Source organism: Solea senegalensis, linkage group LG5, assembly GCF_019176455.1.
Source record: "Solea senegalensis isolate Sse05_10M linkage group LG5, IFAPA_SoseM_1, whole genome shotgun sequence".
Taxonomy (NCBI): domain Eukaryota; kingdom Metazoa; phylum Chordata; class Actinopteri; order Pleuronectiformes; family Soleidae; genus Solea; species Solea senegalensis.
In genome coordinates this window covers 27,269,656-27,285,755 of record NC_058025.1, presented here as the reverse complement: position 1 = coordinate 27,285,755, position 16,100 = coordinate 27,269,656, and the positions used below count along the sequence as shown (strand labels likewise).

General features: G+C 40.4%; 1 protein-coding gene across 2 annotated transcripts; it reads left to right on the top strand.

Moving 5' to 3' along the window:
• Positions 1–2,418: 2,418 nt before the first annotated feature.
• On the top strand, positions 2,419–14,627 carry pias2 (protein inhibitor of activated STAT, 2). Of its 2 annotated transcripts, none has more exons than XM_044027007.1 (14): positions 2,419–2,483; positions 3,690–3,865; positions 5,920–6,007; positions 6,135–6,185; positions 6,881–6,971; positions 7,055–7,189; positions 7,281–7,386; positions 8,448–8,521; positions 8,951–9,111; positions 10,543–10,676; positions 10,859–11,039; positions 11,174–11,310; positions 11,402–11,439; positions 12,143–14,627. In XM_044027007.1, the coding sequence occupies exons 1-14, from the start codon at positions 2,470–2,472 to the stop codon at positions 12,353–12,355; spliced, it is 1,599 nt and encodes a 532-aa protein (XP_043882942.1). In that variant the 5' UTR covers positions 2,419–2,469; the 3' UTR covers positions 12,356–14,627. The 2 variants fall into 2 exon arrangements, with proteins under 2 accessions (XP_043882942.1, XP_043882941.1); XM_044027006.1 differs by having other exon boundaries at positions 3,687–3,865.
• The last annotated feature ends 1,473 nt before the right edge of the window (positions 14,628–16,100 follow it).

Sequence of the window (16,100 nt, the reverse complement as noted above, 5' to 3'; positions counted from 1 at the left end):
CAGGCAGAGTCCAACAGTCGTCCTCAGCGTCGGTTTGCCTGTCCACTGTCTCTCTGCTGTGTTTTATGTGTCCAGTGTGCAGAATCAAGACCTAATTGACTTTGAACAGGCTCACTGTGATCACTGGTGATGGAGTTGAGCAGAAGTGTGTCACTGACCTCCTCTGGTGAGATGCTGTAAGTCCAGCAGCGGTGGTGGGCGTGGTCACAAGTGCTTCCTGATGCATTATTCCAGGGTTTCTCAGTCCTGACAACATACTAAAAACGTCATAGTATAGTGTGTCGTCCAAATGTATGTCCTTTTCTGCAGATGTTTGTCCATATTCTCAAATATCTCTAGTGCTGATTGTCAAAGTGCAGGTTTATCTGAATGGAAACAATGTAGTTAGTATCGAGGAAGGTTGAATTTAATAAACGCCACGTTTCATTGCCGTGGTATTGCTCCTTCTTCCTCAGCCTGTGAACGTTGTGTTTATCACAGCTGTGTGGAGGACTGAGGCTGACAGGGTAACAAGGCTCACAGACAGATGTGAGAGGAAAACTCCCCAGAGGAAGAGGAAGTTCCTCCAGCAGCCAAACACCTAACAAGCCTCCCACCGCACTCCCCGAGAGCAACAGCTGCTGCTGCTTCATTCCAACTATAATTGGGATCTCGCCATCCACTGCCACTCAGGACGATGCTGCACTTAATAAAGCTCAGTGTTGTGGACTGTGTAGGTGTGTGTAACTTCTTACTTCTGTCTGTGTGAGGACCTATTAGAGCTGGAGAGAGATGCTGCTGCTGCTGCTGCTGCTGCTGCTGCTGCTGCTGCTGCTATTGTTGTTGTTGTTGTTGTTGTTGTTGTTGATCAAATTAAGGGCATTTTGGCCGATCCTGCTTCATCCCTTCGACGCAGCTGTAGGATTCAGACTTGGATAAAAGTTTAGGGTTATAACTGGGATCAGGCTAAAGTCAAGTTAGACCTAACTTAAATGTTTACAGTGATAACTTTGAATCTCTTCACCTCATTTATTCTGCTCTTCTAACTCAAGTTCTTATGAAGTGCATTTTTCAACGTTCTTCTTCTTGAATCTTCCCGGGTGTCCACACAGTGACGCAGTGGCAAGCATTGTTGCCTCACAGCAAGAAGATCGCCGGTTTGAATCCCTGTTTGACCAACAGCCTTCGAGGTGGAGTTTATATTTGTTTTATTAGGTGAACTGGACACGACTGAGGTGGGATCACAGATGTTCAAACCAACTGAACGCATCAAACACGAGCAAGAGCAGCAATTTCCTGCGTCTCATCAACTCCTTTAAAATATCACCAAACGTTTGTGAAATAAAAGCTGATTCTAAAGTAACCTCCTCCTCCTCTGGTAGTGTGACACTGATACAGTGTCAGAGGTCAGAGGTCAGCTGGTTTGTGTCAACAACAACATGATCCACGATCCAGTTCTGCTGCTGCTCCTGTGGTGAGTTCAGTGTTTGATTTCAAACGTCACAGAATAACACAATTCTAAACAACAATGGATCAACAACTCACTACAGTGTCACTACATCATACTACCACACTTTAAACCTGAACTGTCCTTTTAATTCAAACCCGATCTTGCTGGATCAGGATCTGAGACCTCCCTCTTTTTTATCTTGTGATATTCCAAAGATATTATCAAATAAACCAATAAACCCTTTGTTTAAAAGCACAGAGCCTGTTTGAACTGTGTAACAATTTCCAGCCACAAAATGGAGGCAAACTGTATTGTTGTTAAAACTTCATTAGCTTCGTTCTTGTTTTTTCGGCGCCGACTGTTTGACAAACACCTGCGGACGGCAACGACCTCGACCTCAGCCTTCACTCAGCGTGTGTCTGATTTCCCAGGTTGACTTTTCCCCCACTTGACCTCCATTTTCCCGACATGTGCAGTGAACAATGATTTATTGGCCCCAGACCACAGATGACAACGTTGAAGGGGTCAGTGTGTTCTATTACTTCACTCCCTGAATGTGACTGGGACCCTAACAAAAGGCTGCACATGCCTGATCGTAAAGGTTAGAACTTTCAATAGCACTAATGAGAAATAATAATTAGGACCAGGATTTGGTCTTCATGAGGACTACTGGTCCTGACAAGGTTATATTATAACCGTATCAATTTATCATGTAATATCATATAATAAGGTTATAGGATGGTAATGCTCAAAAAACAGTACATTTGAAAATGAGTCGCCCACAAGTTCTACATCTGTAGACAACAAAGGCATCAGTTCATCTGATGATTTAGCTCTCTTTAACAGGACAGTGCTAATATTGTATAGCTGTATATTACAGTATGTTATTCGTCATATTTCCCTATGCTTACGTCATCTACGTTTTTATTATTTTATTTTGAAAAACCGAAGTTACAGGAAGTTTACTAAGAGCAGCTGTGGCGTCACCTGGAAGTAGACAATCTGGGCGGGATTAGCGGGGAACAACAAGATGGCGCAGAATGAAGATATTTGGGTAAGCGAAGAAAAACACTGTTGATAATTTACTTTTATTGCAAAAACACCAACTACAAATAACATGTAGCGAATAGAATGAGCGGAGAATAACGTTCCGGGCAGTGTGCTATCGACAGGAAGGTGCATTTTAACGTCACACCGTTTACGTTTCGAGAGTTAGCTCTAATGCTAATAGATGGGAAGAAATATGTCATAAAATAAAGGTCTCGTTAGACGTTACAACCGAAACCAAAGCAGAAATAATGAGATTGTCCTCTGTGTGAACATGGTAAACAATGACAGATAAGCCAGAGACAATGTTAAAGGTGTTACTGGGACGTCGCTGCCCTGTGGTCTATAGCTCTATAGCTTATGTTACTAAAATACAAGTTATTGTGACTAAATATAATAATGTTGAAAGTTTTGTCTCAGATGTATAAGGCAAATAATACTTTACGTGGCAGGATGTAATGTTTTTAACAAATATAAATACACTCACTGTAAAGTATGAGGCATACCACTTAAAAACAGAGAAGTGATTCCAGTTTGTAAGTTTAAGAATTGCAGACACAAACGTTTGTTCTATCCTCACCCATGCAAGAAATTCCGTAATGTGCATTTACCAGGAATTATTTATTCATCTGTTTATTTATTATTTGTTTAGTCTCAGTTTTTCTATTTTCGTGTTTTTTTTTTGTTTTTTTTTTTAAAAAATGTTTTCTATAGCAAACTTTTAATATGCACTGCATTATCTTCTTGTGTTCTACACTATAACAACAGGCTTTCTGATGGCCTGGGTAAAGACTAGGGTGTATGATTAAGTGCACAGCTTTAGAAATAGAGGAGATCTGCACATTTTTTTAAACCACTATTTTGTTTGTATGTTTGTTTCAAGGCTTGTATTTTGTTGCACAATGTTGTCCAAATCCCACAGGGGAAATAAAACAAAGCTTGTTTTGCTTAATTTCTTTGTCATTTGTACTTTTATTTTATTTTTAAATATTTGATAAAAAATATTAATGCTCAGTTTGTGTTTTTGGTAGGCCCCATTGTTTTTGCAAAACAAAAGTAATTGTAAATTTGAGATTCTCTTGCAAATTCTGAACAGAAGAAGTATGTGCTAAAACCAAAATCGTAGTGTCACCACATGACCCTTTTTCCCCCTGCCTTTGCTGTCTCTTGAGGTTTGTTGAACTGCAGTGAACACTGACATCTGTCTTAGCAGGGTTCCATTCTGTGAAACACACGTCAGCCCGATGACAACTGCGTGGCACGACATCAAAACCAGCATGAACCTCCAGCAGCCAGCCCCTGTCATCCCCCCCGTCCACCCTGATGTGCAGATGAAATCCCTGCCCTTCTATGATGTGCTGGACATCTTGATCAAGCCTTCGAGTTTAGGTCTGTGCTGTTTTGTTTCTGTGTTGGTTTAGAGAACACGTACGGGTTCTGCCACCATGTCTTGAGTGTGTTTGTTAAATGCTGTTACAAATATTATATCTGAAGTCTTTTATTCATAAATCATCAAGTATTTCATCTATTACCTAAATATAAGATCTTTTTAACATTTAACCTCAAATATTGTTAATATCACAAAATAGCAATTACTTTGTAATGAGAGATTTAATAAGTTGCAAATAGCTTTAAAGCTGTAGTGCTAAAACACAAACATCAGGTCTGATAGTGTTGCTTCATTGAGTCTGTTTTCAGATAAGGGACGCAGCATACACATATTGTTACATTGTTTATGTTCACTAAGACCAAACAGACAATGTATGTAACAACTAAAGTTATGTGAGTTGCCTTTGCTTGAGTTTATTTTCTTATTTGTGGATTTTCTTCACTTTATTTTGCTTAAATAATGTTTTTCTTCCACAAGAATTCAGCCCAATAAATACTTAAATATGTCAACTCAGTCAGTTAGGCTTTTTTGCCTCTGTCTTACTCGGGGAGTTGGGCGATATGATAATGTCATCATTTGAGTTTTAATGACGTGCAAATTGACAATATCGAGTATGTAAATGACTTTGCAAAAGCTGATGAAACGTGCACATAAACTGCACATATTCACTGAATGCCTGCAACGGAGAGCACTGAGCAGCAGGATTCAGTGTCACATGACCAGGGCAGTTTTCTCAATACAAGCTTACAGGCTTATAGGACAGGTATTTACAGTATAGTAATAGTATTATTTTCTATTTTATTAAAAATGGACTAACTTTGGTTAAAACTCTTTCCATATTTTTTAAAGCTTAAATTTAGACCATAAATAAAAGTGGTTTCCTTTAATATCGTGTCCATTGATATAATCTGTAAGCAACAATCAATGAATTATAAATCATCAAAGCAAATGTTGAAAGGATATCGGCTAAATATCTTGATACATCAAAATAAAAAAAAATATCCAATATCGCCCCAGCCCGACTTGCTTGCACACATTCTTGTTCGACATTCTTTGTGAGGACACCTAACCTCTTACCCTAACCATCACCACTAAATGCCTAACCCTAACCTTTAAGCTAACCCTGAGCTTAACCCAATTCTAACCATAACCCTTTATGAGGATTTGATTGAATTAAAACCTTGTCCTCACAGCCTGCTACAGACATGTCCACACACCCACACACACACACAGTTGTTGGGTTGACAGTGGCTGATAAGAAATCTTTAACACTTCTGGGAAACACAGATTTATGAAGCTCTAGCTCACTAAGGCCTAGGCCGGCCTGGGTCCATGTGAAGTGTGTGCTGGCGGTTTTACTAATGTGCTGCATCTCGTGCACCGCTGTTGTTGTTCACTCGGGGAACATGTCACAGAGCTGCTGCAGTTTTACATATGGTTTCCCATGAATAATATACTTTTATTCCCCTGAAGCTGAATTTTTTTTCACAATAAAAGACTTGTTAGGAAATTGAAATCATTCAAGGAACAGAAAAGCTACAGCACCTGTAGCTTTATTTGTGACGTGCAGTATAGATTTAGCTGGGAATCACTCGTGGTTTTCTTGTGTGAGATGCACAGTGTTTGCATCTCAGCCTGTTTGTATCAGCCTGTGTAAGCAGACACCTGAAAATAAGCTCAGCCAAGTCACACGACTGGCTGTGTAAATATAAACCATTTTGATGGCAGGGATGTTCTTTAAGACACTCCTGTCTAGTATGTAATATGTTGACCTCAAGTGTTAATAGTTCCGTTCACAGTGAGGCTTAAACCCATCTAATTGTGAATCATCTGTCATCATAACAGTAATACATGTTCTCTTAACTGTTTTTCTCTTCAGTGAAGGAATTTTGAACACCTGCCTTCATGGTGGCAGAATCCAGGAAGACTGAAAATGAATAACAATCATAAACATGTTGTGTATAATGTGAGCTTTGAACCTAACTTTAGTTGTATGAGGAGTAATCCAGTATCTTTTCTTTCGTAACTAACAGTCTTCACTTGTATTTTTCAGGAGTGAGTACTGCACAGAGGTATCATCAAGAAAAATACTTTATCTTTGCCTTGACACCACAGCAAGTTCGGGAAGTATGCATATCCAGGTATGACTGATTGTTTGCACTGTGGCACAGTTATTCAACACTTCGTGGGAAACACCTGTGTACGTCATGTCATGACATGTAAATGATATATTGATAATGAAATCTCTTCATCTCTTTTTGTTGACAGGGACTTTCTACCAGGTGGCAGAAGGGATTATATGGTTCAAATTCAGCTGAGGTGAGAATAGTCAAGACTCGCCTGAGTTGGAAATGTCTTTTTGTAACTTGGCAGCACTTATCAAACATGGGCCTCGTAAAATTAACCTAAATTTATATTAACCCATTCAAATGATCACGATATACTGTATCGGGCTATATTTATTTCATTTTCATTCAAATATTTAATAGTAAAATGATTCAAAGGGAAATGCATAAGCATTTAGGCAAAATCCCTGGCTCTAGATTTCATGGAAAAATGACTTTGCATGTTTTAAGTAGAGTTTTATGTCTATTTGTTTCATTTCTACATCGTGTTTGAGTATGCTGTATGAATGTGTCTTATCCGTGTCTAACCTGTATGTAGTCCTGTCTGTCTTGCAGAAAGACTTTTAATCTCGCTTGGAGTTTTATTCCTTAATTAAATAAGCGTTAAATTAAATGACATCAGCCATATAAACTGATGTGTATGTGTAAATCATTGTGATATCTCATCTTGGTGTTGTCATTTTATGTATATCTGTTATTTATCTGTCAATACGACACAGCTTCTCAGTTATGGACGAGTAGTAATGGCAGTTATTGTGACCAATTTGTTTAATATGACGATTATTCGTTTGTAAAATGCTAACCAATGCTAATGTTCACATGTGGAAGTTAGAAACACCAGCATTAGGTTTTCCTGCTTTGTTGACACATGTGTGTTTGTGTTTGCAGGTTTTGTTTGTCAGAGACAAGTTGCCCTCAAGAAGATAATTATCCCAACAGTCTGTGTATAAAGGTCAATGGGAAACTTTTTCCTTTGCCTGTAAGTCTTTTGTTTTTAGTCGCCATTTCCAACTTCATTCTTTCTACTGTAAAGATTCCAACAATGTGTTTTTCCCCCTCCAGGGTTACGCTCCTCCGCCAAAAAATGGTGTGGAACAGAAGAGACCAGGAAGACCGCTGAATATCACGTCGCTCGTCCGACTCTCCTCTGCAGTACCCAATCAGATTTCAGTGACGTGGGCACCTGAAATTGGAAAAGTGAGAACTCCTCTGAGCTGTTTTTGTTTTATCTTCTTCCTTTCCCTGTCCTTGACACCATCATGACAGCGAGCCATCTATTGTTTTTCAGACTTACTCTATGTCTGTGTACCTGGTGAGACAACTGACATCACCACTGCTGCTTCAGAGGCTGAGGATGAAGGGCATCAGAAACCCAGACCACTCCAGAGCATTAAGTAATTACATAGTCCTTCACTCGAAACGCTAAAATGCAGTTTTCTACAGTAGGAAAAGTCCAACAGCAGCAACCAGATTGTTCCACCTGAGAAGAGCTTTTCACAGGAGCTGCAAGGATTCTTTGATTCTTTGAGTATTCAGGGAACAGAAATCAGTGCAAGTTATTTACTATATGCATGTAATGTTACTTACTATCACTGCTAAAATATAATAAGCCGCCTCCTTTACTTCCACTCAGTTGTCATTCAGAGGAAAGTGATTAAGATTTACGAAACATTAACGTTGTGTTTTAGTAGTTATCCCTGAGGGTTTGAATATGCATTTAAACTGCATCTCTCTGTGCACAGCCTCTGCTAAATTCAATAACTCCTCACTAAATACTCTCGCTAACGTCTGCAGACACCGACTGTAGAACATCACAGCGTCGTTGGCTCACAGCGTACCAGAAATAGTGACACTGGCTTATTGAAAACTCAGCAAAAGTGCCAAAAATATACCAGACTCAGCTTCTCAAATGTTACATGAATATTCAGTTATTCGTTTGATTGTAAAAAGTCGATGTTTTATAAATGATTGCGTTGCACAATTTACTGCAGAAAACTTGACTTTGCCAAATTTCCCAAAGTCTGGAGTTGTGCAATGATTCATGAGCAGCTCTGGTTGTATAAGTTATGAGATGTAAGTACATTTGTTTGCGTTTGGTATATTTATTACTTTTTTGGTGAGTAAATTAAAGCAACTTCTGTCGCCAAAGCACCGATCTTGTTGCTATGCCCCACGCATGCCCCCGGTGAGCCTGCAGAGCTTTCTGAAGGGAAGACACTTATATTCCAAATCTTGTCTTTCAGCATTCCACTCATATTTCAGAGAATTGGGGTCAATTTCTTTACCCAAAAGTCGCTGCCATCTCACTTAACTGGCGTAGTTTCCGCCTTCTCTCCATCAGTTGTGATGTAAACGAAACATTGCTGTTATTGATGAACACAGGCAGTTGCACACCACAACTTTAATGCTTATTCTACACAAATATCTAGCATCGTCCTCCTCCTCTGTGTTCCAGTTAAAGAGAAGCTGACAGCAGATCCAGACAGTGAGATTGCTACAACAAGCCTTCGAGTCTCACTCATGTGTCCGGTAAGTGAATCATCTGCATGTTTACCTTTTGTAAGGTTCTCCCCGTGTGTGTGCTTACTGTGGGTTCTCTGCGGGTTCTCCAGTTTCCTCCCATAGTCCAAAAATATGCAGTACTGTACGGTGTGAATGTGAGCGTGAATGGTTGTTTGTCTCTATGTGTGTCTTTGCGATGGACTGGCGATCTGTCCAAGGTGTGACCCCGCCTATCACCCTATGCCAACTGGGATTGGCACAGCACCCCCTGCGATAGAAGATGGATGGATCTCATATTCATTAAAAACAGATTTCTGAGGAAACCAGGAAAAACAAAACCCTGTGCTCCTCCGTATTTCACACATAATTAATTTCGTCTAAGGGAGTAGTGATTTACTTATTTAGATCATTTTGACTGACCTCTGTCTGTGTGTGTGTGTGTGTGTTCTCGTGCAGCTGGGTAAGATGCGGCTGACGGTGCCGTGTCGGGCGGTGACCTGCTCTCACCTGCAGTGTTTCGATGCCGCCCTCTACCTTCAGATGAACGAGAAGAAACCCACCTGGATCTGTCCTGTTTGTGACAAGAAGGCTGCCTACGAGAGTCTCATCATTGATGGGTCAGTTCACAGTAAACATGACTGTTTCCCAGTTTATCTGTTGTCATGTTCCCACTAAATAGTTCAAATCTTTGATTTAATAAGAAGTTTAATAAGAAGGCTAACAAGTAGCAGGAGCAAAATCACATGTGACAAGATTAGTGTAAAATGTAACGGTAAGTTTTTGAATCATTAGAAAAATGAGCAGCATGAACCAAATGGACTTGGGTTCCCTTGAATGGTTCAGACAAGTACAGCGTGTTTGCTGTGATCTGAAAAATAATCACCTAGCCCTTCAGTATCGATATATATTACCATATAAATCAAATCAAGATTTCTGTAAGCTTAAGCATTATGGCTTATAGGGCAGCCTGTGGCCAAGGGGAAAGGGAACTTGACTTGTAACCGGAGGGTCGCCGGTTCAAATCCCCACCCGGCCAAAAAGGGCTGGGGTACCCCTGAGCAAGGTACCCAACCCCCAATGCTCCCCGGGCGCCACTCAGTGTGGCAGCCCACTGCTCCTAACTCTAGGATGGGTCAAAATGCAGAGGAATACTTTCCCTAAGGGGATTAATAAAAAAAAAAACTAACTAACTAACTAATAAATAATACCTGCATATTTTTAGGCTATACACTTATTACCTTTGATTTCAGATAATACCTGGTTTGTTTCTTTGGCTTCTTAATGTTAAATGACGGATACGTACGTTAGAAGCAATTAAATCAACTATAAATAAGGTCAAATTCTGCAATAACATAACATTATTTTACAATATTTAGTGTTCAGTATAATACATGTGTTAATTATCAATGCAGCAGCCTTTAAAACTAGTCATCACAGATACCCTATGATGATAGTGGATGATGTTGTCTCACGTCACAATAAAGATATAATATTCATGTATTGCCATATATATATGGCCGTATCTCCTGCTCACAGACACATGCCTGCAGCTTCCCATCACAGTCAGACATAGTCAGACATATGGTTAAGAAAGCTTTACTGTCCTTAATTAGATATCAACAACACTATTATGGTCAGTTAAGACAGAAATGTGTTGATAAAAGCTTTTATTTCCCCCAAGAATCTAGTGTTCATGTAAGATGGTGAATCTCACTGAAAAATTCCTAACTGAATTGATTTTTAATTGTGGAAAATGAATAAAATCACAACTGTGTCTTAAGTCAGTGGTGCTACAGACTGACAAACCCACGTACACTCGTCTCTGGGGCCTCAACAAACTCTTATTTTACTAATCGAGTAATCTGTTGATTATTTTCTCCATTAATCAGTTAGTTGTAAAATGTTCTAAAATGTCTTGTCTGTTCCAAAAACCAAAATAATTTGGTTTGAATCATATCTTTGTTATATGGAACAAAGATAAAAGAAAGTATTTACATTTAAAATGCTGAAAAATCAAAGCACTTCTTGTTAAATGTTTCTTTTCCCAGTTTATTCTTGGAAATACTGAATGACTGCTCAGATGTGGATGAGATCAAGTTTCAGGAGGATGGAACTTGGTGTCCCATGAGACCAAAGAAAGAGGCGGTCAAGGTCCCTTCTCAGTCCATTCCAAAGATTGAGGGTCAGTACGTGGTCATGACACGGTTTTGATACTCACATTTTTTTACTCTTTTATTTTAATTTTTTCATTATTATGTTTTTCAATCCCAACTTCCTGTGTTGTTGTGTCTCAGATCCACTGTGTGATGATCAAATAACGCATTTAAGACTTTCCATTGACCTGACTGACGTTTGTGACCTCAGCTCCTGTGCGCCAGCCATCAGTGGTTCCTCCATCGACTGAGCCCAGCTCCACCAAGAAGGCTGATGTGATTGACCTCACGCTGGAAAGCTCCTCTTCCTCCTCTGATGAAGAGGACTCAGACCCTCCACTGAAGAAACGTTGCATATACATTTCCAAGAATGAGGATATGCATGCTAAGGGGTGAGCGAGGCCCTCTGTGTTGTTTTTAGAGCCATAAACATTTGACAACACTGGACACTTTCTTTGCTTTTAATACCATGCAGCAGCTAATGTTTCAATATAAAGCAGTTTTCTTTTTGTTTGTTCCATCTCAGAGTGTTGACCTACCAACCCACTGTGCGCATGCCAAATGTCCAGTCCCTGGACCCGACGTATCTGACCTCCACGCTCGCTGACTATGCAGTCCCCTTCCATCCATCCACTCTGGCCACCATCCCCACAGAAATGCAGAGTCAGTCATCTCAACATTACGACTGGAAACATTGTCGCTTACATGCAGGAGTCGTCCTGGTTAATAATTATGTTCTGTTTCTTACTTTTAGGTCTGGATTTGTTTTCTTTAATTCAAGCAGATTCTCAGGTATGTGCGTTAAAAGCTGTCATATCACTACAAACCAGGAGAATTCAGTGTGTGATTTTGCAGAATACAAATGTTTTCATATCCTTTGTGGACTTTGTTTAGGTCTAGTCTTCATAGAGTCTTCATAGAGTCTTCATAGAGTCTTCATAGAGCGTCATAGAGGCGTCATAGAGGCGTCATAGAGTCTTCATAGAGTCTTCATAGAGTCTTCATAGAGCGTCATAGTCCTGTTAAAACACGGATGGGATTAGCCCAGTTTTTTTGGAAGTGTTGCTGTTTAAGTTATTAACACTAAGTCAGAGCTGACTGCACTGTGAATGTACCTGGAACCAGGTAGTCATGCGCTCACTGAACCAGCTGAAAAGGTTCAGCTGGTTCTTTCTGCATGTTATCTTAAGGATATTTTTAAAGCGCTAACTCTTCCACACCAAAGTCCACAGAGAAAAGGCACATTTCTAGCTCACAGGGACACAGGAAAATGGTCATTCTGAACACCAAAGTCACAAAATAACACGTTTGAGGATTTTGAGGGAGATCAGTCATATAACGTCTCTGATTGTCTCTGTAGACTTTGGTGCAGGAGAGTCTGTCTAACACTGAGATAAAGCAGCAAATCTATTCTTAACATTTTAGCTTTGACTCGTGGATTCTTCAGTGAGTTGTTGGTCCAGTTCCTCTGATCATGACTGTTTTTCTTGCTCAGCATTACCGGCCTCAGATGTTCCTTGACAACCTGACGAGCAGCATGCAGAGTGCAGCCAGCACCAGCTCCGCTCTGGTCTCCTCCAGCAGCCACTACGACACCAGCGCACACGCCACCAGCTCCCTCCACGAAACCCGGGTCATCACAGGAGCAGGGGGCGGAGCTGGAGGAGGAGCTGACAGTGGCATTTCAGATATTATTTCACTAGACTGAGCCGCGTCTCTTACTGGACCTTCTCAGGCCTGTTTTGTGGCCTTTTTTATTCAGTCTGGACTGAACATGTGAGGAAACGGGCACAAACAGTAGGTCACATGATCAAGCACATACATTGGTATACATGAGAACTTTGTACCTGGCCTTTGGTTTGATGGCCACTGTCAGAGAGGAGCACTCAGTGAAATTAGTAAAACAACTCATTTTGGTGCATGTTGCCTCTAAGATCCAGTGTGATAAAATGAAATATAGTATTTATTTATTAATAATCGTCATGAGTCTGTCAAATATCACCGCAGTGTCAAAGTTGCACCTTTCTTCCCTTCTTTGGTGACTCCGCCTCCTGCTCATCGTGGCAGACTAACTCCTAACATTCGTATGAAAACACACAAATTCTGATTAGAATCGACTGTCTATTTGAGTAAAAACCTAACTATTCACTCTAGATCATTCAGATGGTTGTTATATGCAACTTCCCCCCTAAATCCTCCATACTGGTCCTTTTATTACACGGTGCTGTTTGATGATGATGATGGCCGTCAATCCAGACGTGCAGAACCAGATGCTCAGAGTGTTCATTTATACCAGTGTGTTTGTTTCCATGAACACGTGACTCTGTGCTGTTTTGGCCTTTTTTGATGGGAACACTGAACTGTGTGCCTCACTGAAGTGGGACAGAGTCGGGATGAAAGGAAGAAGAGTTGGGACTTGCAACAAGGTCTTGTTTCCTTGTGTGTGAACGAATTGTTGGAAAAAGAAAACCCCCACACACACACACGCGCGTTTCTCTGTTTTTACTGTATCTTCTGGCGACTGTCTTGCCTTTCATCCTCGAATGGAAGGCAGCTCAGTGATTGAACTGTTTTCACAGTTCTTTAATGGGGTTTATTACAGGGCAGCTTTTACTTTGTTTGCTTCAGTGTCATTTAGTGAGAGCAATAATCATTTCACTCATGTTTGGGTATTTAAAGCCACAGTCGGCAGGCAGGATCACACACACACAGGACTTTTTAGTTTTTACTAGTAAAACAGCACACATGCCCGTTCCCTTGCATTTCTTAACCAAACAAAGTTGACACTACACACACACACACACTGGTGTGTGTTCTTCCACTAAAAGTAATTTACCAGCATGGTTGCCGCGGTGTACAGTTCTTCTTTACGGTGGGGCGGCTCGTTCAGGATTATATCCGGCGCATTTCTACCGATATCTCTTTTACAAGTGTTGCTTTTCTTTACACGGAAAGCTTTTTATGGAATTATTGATCAAAAATACCCCACGGCATAAAAGAAGTCCTGCCCACTGTACCTTTACATTTCATTGCTGTAAATGTAGTCTAGATAACGGATCCAGTTGGTCCTCATCACTCCGCCTCCCAAATCAAGCGTCGTCATTTAAGATGTGAGCGAATCAAATTAGTTTGCTCAATTTCTACTTTCTACGCTCTATGAACTTTATGCTAAGACCCAGCGAGCACCCATGTGACGTGTGTCCATCTTGGTTAGCGTGTTTCCCAAAGCGTTCAACTTTACATTTTCTGGTAAACGTGCGTTATCGGCTGTGACGAATCCGGTTCCACAAAGTTCACAGTGCCAAAACCAAACAATCTCACTCCACTTTTGTTGTACTTTGGCTGGTGTTGTGTGTTGATGCTTTGTGTTGGTATGGGATGGACATTTGCTCAGCATTAATGGCCACATTTCACCTTTCTGTAGTTGACTGCGTGACTCGTGGTTCATGTGGACTCCCATCGGTCACCAGGAGCTCACACTCAGGGATAGAAGTGATCCACTAACATTGTTTTTACCCTGTGATTCTGACGTGTTTGTGCTTCAGTGTCAGCGCGTTTAAATTGCACCCGAAATGTTGCTGCCTTCATCGTAACAGAGACAAACATGTGATTGACAAGTATCTGAAAAGCAAATGTTATCTGCATGAGAAACTTACCACTGGTGCTAAGTGATTTGGGTAATTTTGGTGACCAAATGTGTAAAAGCTATCATTGTAAAGTAAGTCCTTGTTAAGTTTAGTGACATCGCACTGTTTTCCTGTCATGAACGGAGAGGGTTTGCATCAAAGTTGCAGTTTTGTTTGCGATTTACGGTTTAGATCTTTCACCTTGTTCCTTTTACCTGCGAGCAGAGGACGTGGATCCATGCCGGTTATAAGAGAACGGTTCTTTACAGACTCTCCTTGTTTTTCACTCTCTGTATTTTTAATTGTGGTTCCATGTGTGGGTGTTTTTTATGATTAAAAATGTCTTCTTTTGTATTCAGTTCAAATCTGACACTGTTGTGCAACTGTCGTCGTTATTCCGTCGGCTGACTTCACCGAGACCACACTCACAGACATTTTGTCTGCTGGCAAGAAAAATGGATTCTAACCACTTACCAAAAGGTTTCAATTTATTTTTTAAAAAAGGAAAAAAAAAGTGCACAAAGAAATAATGAAAGAACAAATCAGATCAGAAACACTTTGAAATTCTCCTTTTCTTCTTGTCCACAAGAGGGCAGTACAACCTCAGGTCAGACACCCACACTGACGTCAAAGAGCCAAACCTCTGATTCTTCCACGTTATTCTTTGTTTTCCTCACACTGCTGCGACAAAAGATATTAATTATGAGGGAAAAACTGATTTCTTGACAGTTAAACAACAGCTTGACTGACTGTTGCTATTATTAGCTTCTGAAGTCAACAGCAGTGTCCCCTTATGGGTAACATTCAGGCTGACAATATGGGTCCTAAGTGGGTTGGTCCAAGCTCACGCCCACTTTATACCCTTTCCACACTAAGGATAACTAAGTAAACACTAAGTACTAAACCCAACACCTAGAATGTGTTGTTTTATGATACTTTAAGGCTAAGTCCCAGAAATGAGAGGGAACAGAGTTACATATAAAAAAATATATATATATATATATATACATAAGGTAAGGGTGTGGATCATGTCAGGGCCTTCCAACTCTTCATTTTTCACATATTTGATTTTGGCAAAGGTTTCACATACGTTGTACTGTTCAAAACCCTTAGGCCACATTAGATTAGTTTTTTTTTATTCATGCTATAATGAATAATAGATAATATAATATAATAATATAATAGAGAATGGACGCAGTTTTTCAATAAGAAAAAACACCTGCAGTTACCCTCACACTTGAACATCAGTGAAACCCTGATTAATGTTATTGGTCAAACCCGTGTCTGTCCTACTGTTTCATGTTGAAGGTCTATCACACCAAGTTAAGACATGCATTACAGACACATGTACAGCTTGTTAATGTATTAGACCAACTTCCAGTCATGATCTAAGAATGTTGTTGACATGGAGCCAATCCCAGCTGACGTAGGGTAAAATATAAAACATATAGTTTGTATAATCCTTTGATGTGTGATATCACAGATGATGAAAGAAGTGGATCTCTGTGAAACATGGATGAAAGGCAGCATGCGCCGTGCTACACATTCCACAGTGACCCAGGTCTCTGGACAACTTGGTAATCCATCCATCGTTTTCTATGGCTTTTTTTCTTTCTATCATCCTCATCAGGGTTGCAGGGGAGGCTGGAGCCAATCCCAGATATACACATGCAAAAGGCTTATTCTGAGGCCTGGTTGTTGCTGGTTTGAGTCCCCGTCAGGTCAAGGGCTTGGATACTCCCGAGCAAGGTACCAAATTCCCATTACTCGTTGTTATTGGACATTTCCAACGTACACGCCTGAATAAATGGGACTCGTTGCATCAGT